Below are 14,074 nucleotides of genomic sequence, written 5' to 3' on the forward strand. Positions count from 1 at the left end.
GGATAGGTTGAGGTGGTCCTACTATATGCTGTAGGCCAAGATACCTAGTGCATGTCGGTTGTAAGCCGTAAGCACGGAGGCTCGAGAAGAGCGGTTGGGTTAAGGCGGCATGCCAACAAACCCTGGGTATTCCAGTCCGATGACTACTTGGACTTATTGCATGTTGGCATTCCAGTCCGATGACTGATTGGGCCAAGGTATTCCAATCTGATGAGTGTGGGCTCGTTATGCATGATAATACGTTTGTTGTATCGAGTATTTTGGGGGAAACTCACTAAACTTTGTGGTTACCCAGTTGGTTATATTTTCAAGTTATATCGTTGATCGTGGGAAGGCGAAGGCATGATTGCACACACTCATCAACAATATTGAGGATTCCGCGTTTCTTATATTACTCTGATTTTCGATAAATGTATTTTGGAATAAACATTTTTTTCTTAATAATGGATTTATAATTAGGGACTTTTGCCTTATTTAAAACTAAAAAATTTTAGTTGTGAAAATGTGACGTTACACATAAAAATCAACAATCTCACACACTTCATCAATGATTGTCCCTCGTAAGATGTCGTGAGAAAAACCTAAAAAAATCATTCAGAATGAGTACAAAAACAAAAATGACTTATTTTGAAACAAAAAAATATTAAGGACTAAATGTGTACAAAAATATTAAGGACTAAATGTGTACAAAATGAGAAATATATTACTCTATTAAGTCATTTTTCCCAGCTAACCTGGAGTAACCGATCATAAGGACTGAATGTGTACGGTTTAACAAGTTGAAGAGGTAAATGTGGACGAAAAAAAACTCAATGACCAAATGTGTACAAATCGAAAAGTATATTACCCTTTTAAGTCATTATCCCGATTTGATAATGATGTGTCAGTCCACTGAACTCTAAAGAGTGTTGGTGTATCAATCTATTAAACTCTATCGGGATGCCTTTATTGTGTAATGGTTATAAGTATTATTATGTCAATTAGAAGGGAACTGATTCGTACACAACAAAATTGTTCCATACACACCAATTTGTGCATTAAAGTATTGTATTATACAAATCCATAAAACATAAATTGTTGTGTATGGAGGAAAATTATTGTGTACAAATCACTTCCACAACTGGAAAGACGATTGGAAAATTATTTATGTATTATAATAATAATATATTAATTAGAAATCATGTTTATTAATTAATATTAATCAGAAATTTTTTTGGAATTAATTTTGGGATTAAATGAATTAATTAAAAGTGCAGAGGCTGTTTTGCAAGTTATTGATAGTTGTGAAATTGGGCTATTGGACCCCTTAGAAAGGAGTGGACGAAAATTATAGGGAGGCCCTATAAGTTTTCGTCCAAGACTCTTAGATAAGGAGTCCATGGCTTAGACCCTAAGCTGGAAATTAGGGTTTCCTCTAGCAAACCCTAGTTTTAGGACTAAGCAACCAACAACTATATAAAGACCCCAACCCCTTAGAATTCCCCCCCCCCAGTCTATAAAACCCTAGTAGAGTCGAATTATAGTGCTTACTTCTCCTCTCTCCTCGCATCCTCTTGCATAGAGTGTTTGTAAGCCATTAGAGGTGTCACATTTGAGGCACTTGCTCTCAAGAGTTCAAGATCTTCAAGGTTTCATTGTTATTGCAATATAACAATCAAGGTATGTATCTAAACCCTAGTTTATGTTGATTTCGAAAATAGTACAAGCCTCCTAGGGTTTCTAGATTTGTGTTCAATGCTTGTATGTCTAATAGAGAAAACATAGATCCAACAATTTAGGGTTGCATGCACACATAGGATTGTTTACTATGTATAAAACCCGTTAGTGGTATCAGAGCGTATGGTTTTTGTTTTCAATTAGATTTGATACAATTGATTGAACTTGACAAAATTAGGGTTTATGGCAATTAAACCCTAAGTCCTATGATTTTCGCAATTAGGGTTTATAACCTTAGTTTTTTCGAAAATTGCTAAGGGGTTTTAAACCCTTTCCTTTGGCCACCATATTTTCAAGATCTAGGGTTTCCTAACCCCTAGGGTTTTCGAAAATTAGGCAAGGTTGAAAGCCTTGCCTTCCACCCCAAGTCATGTATTTCGAAATCAGGGTTTTGGATAGGATAGTTGTATTTGGTAATAAAAAAATGAGATTTTAGTCAATAAAATTCATTAATTGTGGTGGAATTCAAAGGCAATCCAACGCAATCCTGGGTTGCATTCCTTTTATGTTGGATGCATATTTGGTATAAGATAAGATGAATAAATTCAAAAAATAATTGCAGATTTTAAGGGATATAATATATTAAATGTGTTTGAAAACTGAAATACTGATATGTAGGATACTATGATCGATGCGTTTGAATTTTTTTGTAATTGTTTATGGTTTTGATTGTAGGTATTTTTTGATATAAGATCAAAATACCATAACTGAAAAGCTGATTTATAGGGTATGATTGGTCGAATACATATATTACCAATTGGGCGGGAAAATGAATGAGTAAAATGTTGGAGGATTGACACGTGGCAAGGTAGTGGTTTATAATAGGGACACGTGGCGGTTTTAGGAGTCTTTTATTAAGAACTAGGTGTGAGATCCATGTATTACATGAGTTTATTTAAAAAAAAAAACTAAATACAAAATTTTAAATATTTGAAAAATATGAATTTATAAGAAAAGTGAGAAAATATTGAATTATAAAAATTAAAGTGTTTTTTTTCACTTTTAAATTTAAACAAATAATTTAGATAAATAAATAAAGAAAATCAATGAATCTTTAATTTGGTACTTTTGAAATTAAAATGAAAGTTCATTAATGAAATTTATATGCATTTATTATTGAATATAAATTATATCTACAATTTAGTAAAATGAAAAAACCATAAAATGACATGTGGAATAAAAATTAATTTAAAATAACCATAAAATTACATGTGGCAAAATAAATAAGAATGTGACATGTGACAAATAACTTTTTATTTATTAGGAATGATAGAGATAGAGATGTTTAACGATTTGACATTTTTCAATTAAATACCGTAAATTTGAAATGATTTCGTGGTTTTCAAAGGGAAGTATTAATTTTAATTAAATGTTCTGTAGTTATTGTTTAAAAATAGTATACAAATATAAATAACTTTTATACTTGATTAATATTTATTCAATATAGGTATTCAACATAACCGGATATATCTAATACATATTTAAAAAAAAAATAGTATGAAGGTGTATCTTAAAATGAATGATCGTAGAAATCAAAATCTATTAAAAAAAATTATTTATTTATTTAGTTATTTTGAAAAAATACGAGCACGATCGAAGATATGAAGAAATTGACTGATCCTAACATCCTGCTTCATAATATGATTTTTTTTTTAAAAATTAATACAATAAAATAGGTAAAATTAAAAGAGAGTACAGTACTTCTTGTGGCATTTAACATATATTCACCACCAATAATATTCAAAGAAATGAAAAGAGACCCATAACAACATATTTTATTTTTAACCAAAAAATAATAGAATTTTATTATTAATTCAAAATAATAACGTATTTCTACATTTAAAACAATACAAAAAATATTTTTGTTAAACAAAAACAACCATAGTTACATTTTTAAACCAAACACAAAGATACTATATTATTTTGAAAAAAATTATATATTTATATTTTTTAAACAAAACATCGTGAGCATAATTGTAAACCGATAATATGTTCGTATATTTATTTTCTATCCCAATGTATTTAATAATATAATAATATATATTACGTCTTTATACGTATTATTTACTCAAATAGAATAAACTATCGAACTTAATTTATTAATAAAATTGAATCTTTTTGGACAGCACATCTCTAAAGCTAGAATAAAAACCCATTTTGTTAATGTATTTGATGGGTCGTAATTTTTGTCATGAACTTAAAGTCGAAGTGTTTTCTCCTTGTAATCTTGCTTCGATAAAAACTACTTAGAATTTGAAAATGACTGTTAGAAAGTCGCACGATAAGTTGAGTACTGAACTTAAACTCGAAGTGTTTTGTTCTGTTGATGTACTCTTTTCCCCACATCATCTTGATGTGGTTTATTTACAATATTTGCCGATTTCCAAAAAAAATTATTTGTTGTCTATAAATGCAATCGAAGATAATAGTAGCATCTGAAAGCGTGGTCGTTATGCGCAAAATATATAATTCATATTTGTTGTGTAATTTATTTATATGAACCAGAAACAATAAATAATAAACCTTAAACTGTGAATCCTAATTCTAAAACTAAACACTAAAAGAAACTACTAAAGGGTGAAAGCAGCTATTTTTGCAAAACGGCCTTGTTAAAGCCTAAAGAACTATCTTCCGCCAAAAGGAAACAAATCGTCATGTGAAAACTATCTACTGAAAAAAGACTAGCCGAAGCCGTTGCATCGCGTTGGGTATCTCCCGTGTGTGTGTGTGTGTGTTTGTGTCTATATATATATATATATATATATATATATATATATATATATATATATATATATATATATATATATATATGGAAAAGTTCAATAGAGAACCATAATTATTGGTTCTTCAAGGAACCAAATCTTTTTTTCAATTTCTAGAGCTTATTCTTTATCGAAAAAAAAATCTAAAAATATCTAAATTCATATATTAACATTGTGAATGTGAAAAATATTTTTCGGATTCACCGTGTGAATCCGGATTCACATTGTGAATTTTCAAAGATTCACATTGTGAATTTGATGTTAAAAAAAAATCGAATTTGATATCATTGAAAAAAGGATAAAAAGTTATGAATTTCTGTATTTTTAGTTTTCTTTTTTTTTTTGATAAAAAATAAGTTCTAAAAGTTGAAAAAAAGATTGGTTCCTTGGTTCCTTGGTTAATTATGGTTCTCTATTGAACCTCACCCTATATATATATATATATATATATATATATATATATATATATATATATATATATATATATATATATATATATATATATATATAGGGAAAAGGGAATATACATTATAGCCCTACCTAAGCTTATATACATAACCAATTAAACTGTGTCGTTTTGGGCTAATTACAACACACGATTGTTTTTCTTTTCCATCATCGTAATATTCTAAAATTGATTGTTTCCGCTATTTTCGGTATTGGAGGATTTCTTACTTCCAGAAATCGATCATGTAGGTTAATTGAAAAAAAAAAGTCATCGTATTTGCAATTGGAATTGGCATGTTTGAAATCGCACAACAACATACAAAGGGTAGAAATTGGCATCCGTTCATGTTGTTTCCCACTCACTGCACTATCAATTTGTAATTGAAATTGCCCATTGATTACCGAATTTTGCTGCTAGTAGAATTTGTAAAGCGATTTTTGTATGGTTCTCGATTTTTGTTGACTGGTTGTTCATTCTCATTTGTTGCTGCTCAAATTTTCTACACCATATTCAACTCGTTACCTGCTGCTTACTGATTTCTGAAAAAAGGTAAATTTTTTTTGTAAAATTTCATGATACATCTTGAATTATTTTTTCTAAATGTTGGTGAATGATGAAAAAAGAATTATGAACTTTGCTTGCATCCGTTCATGTTGTTTCCCACTTACTGTGCTATCAATTTGTAATTGAAATTGCCAATAAATTACCGAACTTGGCCTCTATTTCGTTCTATTCACTATGCTATTTTATTTTATATTAATTATTGATTTTGTCATTGTTGCTGGTTATTTATTTTTTCTAATAAGCAAACTATCATTTTGTAAATATCTTAGTTGGTAAATGATATTTTCTAATTCTTGATTATTGTTGGATGTAATGTATAGTGAATGATGTCTGAAACCGAAGCATATGGGAATATCGAAGCACATACAACTGAAGATGTTGATGCAAATGATTTGTTAGAAGCAACATATGAAACTGAAGAAATAAAAGATGCAAATGTTGAATGTGAGGAAGATGGACTGAACAATGAAAGTATTTTAGGAAAGGTTTTCGATACAACCGATGATGCATATAACTTTTATAATGATTATGCATTTGTACATGGATTTGGTATACGTATTCATACCACATGCAAAAATAAGGGAACAAATGAACCTTATCGAAAGACACTTGTATGCGACAAAGAAGGTTTTAAACGGGAGGATGGTAATACTTCAATTGGAAATGAGAAAAAACGTCGTAGAGAAGTTAGAATCGGATGCAAAGCAATGTTTCGAATTTCAAAAAAGAAAGATGGGAAATGGTTTGTGGACTTGTTTGATGACACACACAATCACGAATTGAGCATGACACCAACAAAAGTGATGAAGCATCGGTCTCATGCGAAGTTCCACCGTACAATGGAATGTAAATCTCTCATGGTGGAACTTAATCAAGCAGGGTTGAAACCTTCTCAAATTAAAAAGGCTATTAATGCAATGAAAACCTCAAATGAAGTTGATGTTACTTCAAAACAATGTGTTGATGTATTATCTGAGCAACGAAAACACAACAAAGGAAGGGAGTTTTATGGACTAATAAAACATTTACAAGATAAAGCATTAGTGGATAATGATCAGTATTATGTTGTGGATTTGTGCAGTGATGGTTGTCCTAGAAATATTTTTTGGGCTGATGGAAGATCAAGAGACGATTTTACTAAATTTGGAGATGTTGTTGTGTTTGATGTCACTTATATGACAAACAAATTCAAGATGCCTTTTGCTCCATTTACTGGGGTGAACCATCATGGACAGTCTGTACTTTTTGGTGGAGCGTTGCTAGAAAACGAAAAGGAAAAAACTTTTGTATGGTTGTTTGAGCATTTCCTAAAATGTATGTTTAGCAAATATCCGAAGGCTATTATTACTGATCAGGACAAAGCTATGGGTAATGCAATAAAAAAAGTGTTTCCAAACGCCCGACATCGCTTTTGTGCGTGGCATATAAAAAAGCATGAATTGGAACACCTTCGACCGTACATTGCCCGCTACAGTGATTTTCAAGAATCATATAGAGAATGGGTAATGAGTGCCACAACTGAAGAATTTGAAACTAGGTGGGAAGTTATGCGTGATAAGTATAAACTCGAAAGCAATTGTTGGATAACTGAGATGTATAACCAACGAATACATTGGGCTAAAGCCTTCTTAAAGGATATTTTCTTGGCCGATATGTCAACAAGTGGACGCAGTGAGAGTATTAATTCATTTTTTGATGATTTTGTTAACTCAAGTACCATGTTGAATGATTTTTTTAGTACAATATGACAAAGCAGTTGCTTCACGAAGGACCGCCGAAGAAGATAAAGATTTCAAGACTATGAACTCGAGGCCGGTTCTTTCCTCTATACATCCAATTGAAGCAAAAGCAGGTGAGTGTTATACTAGGAAGGTATTTGAGATTTTCAAAAAAGAATGGATGGAAGCTACTAGCAATTTAACACATGAGACTATAAGCAAAAGTACAGAAGAAATCAAGTATCGAGTTAGACAATTGGACATTGACAAAAAATATTGGCGGATTGTTACCTTTTGTTTGTCAAATAAGATACATGTCACATGTTCTTGTGCTAAGTATGAGACGTGTGGGATTTTATGCAAACATAGCTTATACGTGATGAAGAAAAGGCATGTTGATACACTTCCGAGTCATTACATTTTATCTCGGTGGACCCTTAATGCTAGGTACAAGGTGGGTAAGCGTAGCATCGGACTCGAAGAAATGAATAACGGAAACGGGGTTAGTGCTTACACTTTATGGTGTGTTCGTTCAAATTTTAATAAAGTAATTAAATAAGTAAAAGACTCCCCTTCAGAAATAGAAAATGTCAATAACGTATTGATAAAGCTCTTACAAGATCAAGCAATACGGAAAAAACCTTTACCAGTTGAGAACGTATCTCAAGGTTCTTGTGTGAGAATGTCACAAGTCGATATGACGCCTCAGTTATTTGTCCGAGATCCTCTTGCTCCAACTAACACGAAAGGGCGTCCTAAAATTGCTAGTAGAATTAAGTCTTCTCTAGAAGTGCCAAAAAAACGAACATGCTCTTATTGTCAAGGATTAGGTCATTATGCTACTAGTTGCTCTAAAAGAAAGGTACATATAGTAGTAACTTACTTTGTCATGATTTTGCAGTTCTTATATTTATATAATAATCTATTTATATTTTCATGTATCAGGTAGATGAATCGTTGCAAGAGAAACAATGATGGGATATGTAGTTGCTATGATTTTGTTTGATTCTCCTCTTTTTTTTAGCTTAGGTTAACTGTCCTTTTTTTTTCTAGTTTTAAATAATTGTATTTTTTCCAGTTTTGGACATAAATCGTGTACGTTGCTGTTTTGGAATGAAAATTTTGAATGGTTACTTCTATTATGTGTAAAAAATGAAAGTGCGATGTAATTATGTGTAAAAATGAAAGTAGGGGGTATTATGTGTAACAAACGGAAGTACGGGGGTATTATGTGTAAAAACTGAAAGTATGATGTGATTATGTATAGAAAACAAAAGTATGGGGGTATTATGTGTAAAAAATGAAAGTACGATACTATTATGTGTAGAAAACGAAAGTATGGGGGTATTACGTGTAAAACATGAAATTACGATGCAATTATGTGTAAAAAATAAAAGTGCGTGGATATTATGTGTAAAAACTGAAAGTACGATGTTATAATGTGTAAAAAAAGGAAGTACGGGGGTATTATGTGTAAAAAATGAAACTACGCGGATGTTATGAGTAAAAACTGAAAGTACGATGCTATTATGTGTATAAAATGAAATGACAATGCTATTGTTGAAAGTATTATTATGTTAATAAGAAGATTGGTTCAAGTACATATTACAAACTGAAAAAAAAATGCCAAAAATATGACAACACCATATATAAAGTTACTAAATTCTTACAACTAATGACAATAAACTTCTAAATCTACCAAACAAGAGTGATGAACATTAGACCCAATGATGACTGTTTTCCCTTTTTACCCTTCCTGCCTCGAGTTTCATAGTAGTCCCCAAATTACCCCTGTTGCCCCTCTTGCTCACTGGTAAGGACTTTTTTCCCTTTTTACCCTTCCTCTTGAACCGATAGATTATCTGCCACAACGATGACATGCAAAAAAAAAAAATCAATGAGGTTTTGAGAAAATTGGAACCTTCGTATGTAAATTACTGGAGCAACTTATATCCACATGGAAGCCATTCATTAAGACCAACAATATAGCTAAATGTTAGCAATAAAATCTTTGTATGATAATTCCTTAAAATACAATAATCATGGTAAAATGTCCAACTCGTCTTTTACTAAAATGTCCAACTTCTTTGCCTCTTCAAATAGCTTTCTCCTTGCATCTGGATTTCTATCCATCTGATATGTATCAATAAAAATCTTCAAAAGACATGAATGCCCTTACAAGTGTTTTTTGATAAAGAAAATGATTACTTACCGGAGCTAGACAAGGATTGCAATATGTCATGACTTTAATATATTTGCACTAAGATCCTTCATAAGTTGTTTCCACCCTTGATACAATGTGTCATCCACTTCCCAATTCCACCATAATTGTGATCCAATTACTGTCTTTCTCTATCCTACCCAATCCTACACAATGCCAAAATGTATTAGCATCATAAAAAAGAGTAAAAGGAAATGAAGAGGCTGAAAGACTACCTGCAACAGGAATGCTGGTATTGATAAATTGAAAGAATTCTCACTTTCCTTAACTGAAATAGAGAAAGCCCATGTTTTCTAAAGGGAGAATTGACACACAAATAGAAAAATTTGTATCAATTGTCGCAGCTTATAATTGGTGACTTCAATCGATGAAGGTAATTGACCCTTAAAATTTTAATTGACGATTACAGATTTCAACTGATACCAGATCGATGCAAATAGAACAAGAATCAAAGGGAAAAATCAGAAAGCTTCACAATTGAAACATTCCCCAACCATCTGTAGTCCTCTTTCGCCAAAATTATTACAATTTCGTCAATTCAGGTCATCTCGTCGTTACTGACCTGGTGGATCGAAACCACAAATCAGAAAAAAAAAAGATTTTAGGTTAGGAAGGAAGTTTGTTAATTGAGGTTTATGTTAAATTGACAATCAATGAAATTTCACAAATTAGTAAAAGGCACCTTTTCCGGCGACTTCCGACTGAGCATCGTCGTTTCCCTCTCTAGTGGTCAGCGCTGCCGCCATCGGCGACAACCCTCCGCCATCGGCGACCACACAACAACACAGTGGGATTGAGAACCCATGTACGCTCGGTTTATGCCCTGTGCATCTATTTTTCTTTCAACCAAATGACCTCAAATTGTGTTTCCTACTTCGAATTCGCTCCCATATCCTCGTCTCAGCTCCTCCCTCGTCACTTCTGATTTTTATGACCGCACACACCAGAACATGGTGTTTGTTTTGTTTTTTCCCCCAAATTTGGGTTTTTAATTACAAAGCAGAACGATGTCGTTTATAAGGTTTTGTAGGCAAGCTTATATAGGGCTGTAATGTATATTCTCTATCCCCATATATATATATATATATGAAAAAATTTTGACGGTATGGTTGTGTCTAAAATGTATAGTTTGAAATATATTTTTGTCACAACGGTGGTTATATCTCTGTTCATGATAACTCAGTTGTAAAAATAACTATTTTACAGACCCAATTATCATCGTCGTTATTTATAAAAACTCGAAGTAACCGAATAAACTGTCAAATCAAAGCAGTGTTTGGTATTATAAATTTCATTTTTCATACTCTCGATTTCATCCCTTCTATATCTAGATAATTCTCACAATATTTGAACTTAGGATTTTTTCCTTCTTTTTTCCGTTAATCCTTCATTCATCCAAAATATAATTTTAAATGGTTAACATATATTATCACTTAAAATTATTTTCACTCCATCATTTTATTAACTTTAATTTATATTTAAACAACCTTTCTAATTGTAACGACCCAATTTTCACAAGAAACTTTCATTTTTAAAGTTACAAAACATTTCTAATTACCCATAAAATCTCGACACAATTGCTTTCAAATTCATACATCAACAATTTTTATTTCAAATATCAGAGTGTCCCAAAAGAAAAACGTCTGTGAGAGTGCATGCCGCACCATCAGACCTTGCCCTTGCCCTTAGGCTCAGTACCTGAAACAATCAACGGACTGTAAGCTAATGCTTAATGGATTCCCCAGAGCATAGCCCACACAATCCACATAAACACATAATCATATTAGTTATAAAAGGTACATAAACCACATAAGCCATGCATATAACATATAAGGAAGCCATGGAAACCCTCCAGGGTCTTACACCTAGTGCCACTGGAACCCCCGCGTGGTCTTAAATAACTGCCATGGGAACCCCAACATGGTCTTCCTGCCGTGGGAACCCCCACACAGTCTTTACAATCAAGAGATGACATACAACCCATACAAGCAAATATACTAGAATGTCATGGAAACCTTCCAAGATCTTACATATAAGTGCCTTGGGAACCCCCCGAGGTCTTTCATGTGAGTATCACGATAACTAACATATCATATGTCCCATAACCAACTAATCATAACTCATAACAATAATTTTCCGGCCTTGGTGCCTTCGACTCATTGGTATGGTGAGGAGACTCACCTCTCGTGAATGCTGAAATGACAAGATAAGATCAAATAAATCCCACGCGCTGCTCCAACTCAACTGCCTATAATCATCATGTGATTAACTTGTCACAATCCCGGAATACCATAAATGTCCTCAAAATCAACCCTGGTCACAGTCAATGTCAACAGTCCATGTTGACCTCAACTCGTCGAGTGCATCCAGCAACTCGTCGAGTTACCCAAGTAACTCGTCAACTCGCCGAGTTACCTGTGTAACTCATCGAGTTCCTCAATGTCCAGAAGACTGAAAACCCATGTAGACCGAAAACACCAATCCCTCACAGAAATCACTCGGAATCTCGAAAACGAGTAAACCCTACCCGACTCGTCGAGTTGGCTAAGGGACTCGACGAGTTCCTTCAGTCCTTTTTGTGTTCGAACCTTTTTAAGCTACCTCAAAGCTCCAGATTGCAGATCTAGCCTCCTAAGGCATGGTTTCCACGTAAAGTTGCAAACTTTACGTGCATGCAAGCTCTTAAGTGCCAAAACCAAGCTAAGGGAGGGGTTTTAGCCAAAGAAAAGGGCCAATGCTTGATAAATCCAGTGACTTTATAACTCTAAGGACTTAGAGGAGTCCAGATCTGAAGTTACAACTCCAGATCTTACTCAACACCCGAAATGCTTCACAAACATACTAAAAATGACCTAAAACCCAAGAAAAGATTATCTAATGCTAGAATGATCAAGGTAACAACTTGTTACCTTCAAATGAGTGCCCAAACGTTGTAGATGTTGGATCTACAATCTCTTTCCCCTTCCAAGCTTCTCAACCTTTAAACTCCTTCAACAAAATGCACCAAAAACCCTTTTCTTAGTCTCTCAAGCACAAGGAACAGCAAAGAACGGCTTATGGTCTCTTCTCTGGGTAGTGAAGTGGTAAGGGAGGCCACAAGAGGCGGATTAAGTCCTTTATATGGGGTGCAAACCCTAAAATTTAGGGTTTTCCTTTACAATGCCTACTCGTCGAGTCGAGGCCTTCCGACTCGCCGAGTAGGATCTAATCCACGTGTCCTCATAAATGATCTCTACTCGACGAGTTGGAGCTCCCTAACTCGTCGAGTCCTAGCATAAAACCCTAAAAACTTGAAAATTAAATAATACATGGAACAGATGTTACAATCATTTAAAATTAATTTCACCCCATCATTTCATTAAACATTTAAACTCTAATTTAATTTCTAATTGTTAACCTCTCTTAATAGTTTTTTTTTTACCAAATTGGTTCCTTATCTATTTAAAATATTCTATAAAATACCCTTCATATTTAGTTAGTTATTTTTTTTAACATACATCATATTTTATAGACGTTGAATGCCACAAACCAACGAAAATAAAGTTAAAAGTATGTCAGATCCTTATTTTATAAATCTAAACAAAAACATTAATATGTCATAGTTATAAAAATGATTCAAAATATTATATAATTGTTAAAAGTTTATATTTCATAAATAAAATAGCATTAAATATTTGAAAGAAATAATTAACTAGTAAATAAATTAAAAATATTTGAAACTAAGATATAATTAAGGTGTAAAATGAAATATGAATAGAAGATGAGGAGGTGAAATATACTAAACATGGAAGTATATTGATCATTCGGTATATATTAAGTGATCAATAAAAATAAAAACAAGTAGAGTAAAATAAATACTATAAAACTATAAAAATAAGCTCCCAATAAAGATGCTCTAAGGAAGTATATATTATTGTTTATATATCAATCATATATTTAATAAAAATATCATAAGTAACATATTAATTTGTGTGTTTTTTATATTAAGATTTATTCTGCAGTTAAATTTTGGTATGTTTATCGTTATGAATCTTGGTATGTTTATCGTTATGAATCTAAATCATCTGTTTATGTTTAGTTTATATTGGGGTGATTATATTGAATATGAGAATTGTATCATAAATGGTGATCATTCAACTTTAGTAATTTAAATATTGTCAGGCATAAAATAAAGTATGAAGAATTTAAAGATTTATGTTATGTATATTTTGGAATTGAAAAAGCATCACATAAGTTGAATATCTCATTATGCTACCAATTTCCTGGACAATCAAATATTGCACGAATCACCACTCTAAACGTGATGTATTATTTGGCTGAAAATGTTTAAAATTATTGGGGTCGGTTTTTATTAAAGTTGAAAAAATTACCCATAAACAAATAATGCAAACTACAAGGACCATTCGTGTAATTTTATAAATTTGAAATTTTATATATATATATATAAATTATAAATATGAATTCTATATATATATATATATATATATATATATATATATATATTATTAATTATAAATATAAATTCGGTATATCTATAAATTATAATATATATATATATATATATATATATATATATATATATATATATATTTTATCAACAACTTGATAATTTTTTTTTTATCTTTTTGACATTTTATTTTCTATT

At 31.9% G+C, this 14,074-nt stretch overlaps 1 protein-coding gene across 1 annotated transcript; it reads left to right on the plus strand.

Annotated features, from left to right (window-relative positions):
* The first annotated feature begins 5,816 nt into the window (after positions 1-5,816).
* LOC145121727 (protein FAR1-RELATED SEQUENCE 5-like) lies at positions 5,817-8,183 on the plus strand. Its single transcript, XM_079057430.1, has 4 exons — positions 5,817-7,227; positions 7,271-7,755; positions 7,819-8,070; positions 8,154-8,183. Exons 1-4 carry the CDS (start codon positions 5,817-5,819, stop codon positions 8,181-8,183), a joined length of 2,178 nt encoding a protein of 725 aa, XP_078913556.1.
* Positions 8,184-14,074: the final 5,891 nt, after the last annotated feature.

This window comes from Lactuca virosa, chromosome 6, assembly GCF_052849685.1.
Source record: "Lactuca virosa cultivar CGN04683 chromosome 6, Lactuca_virosa_CGN04683_v6, whole genome shotgun sequence".
NCBI classification, from domain to species: Eukaryota; Viridiplantae; Streptophyta; class Magnoliopsida; order Asterales; family Asteraceae; genus Lactuca; species Lactuca virosa.

Bases quoted from the DNA above. Each gene is read 5' to 3' on its own strand.
- LOC145121727 (XM_079057430.1), top strand. From the start codon at position 5,817: ATGTCTGAAACCGAAGCATATGGGAATATCGAAGCACATACAACTGAA. The intron at 7,228-7,270 runs GTACAATATGAC...GGACCGCCGAAG, and splicing joins CATGTTGAATGATTTTTTTA to AAGATAAAGATTTCAAGACT. The intron at 8,071-8,153 runs GTACATATAGTA...TTCATGTATCAG, and splicing joins CTAGTTGCTCTAAAAGAAAG to GTAGATGAATCGTTGCAAGA.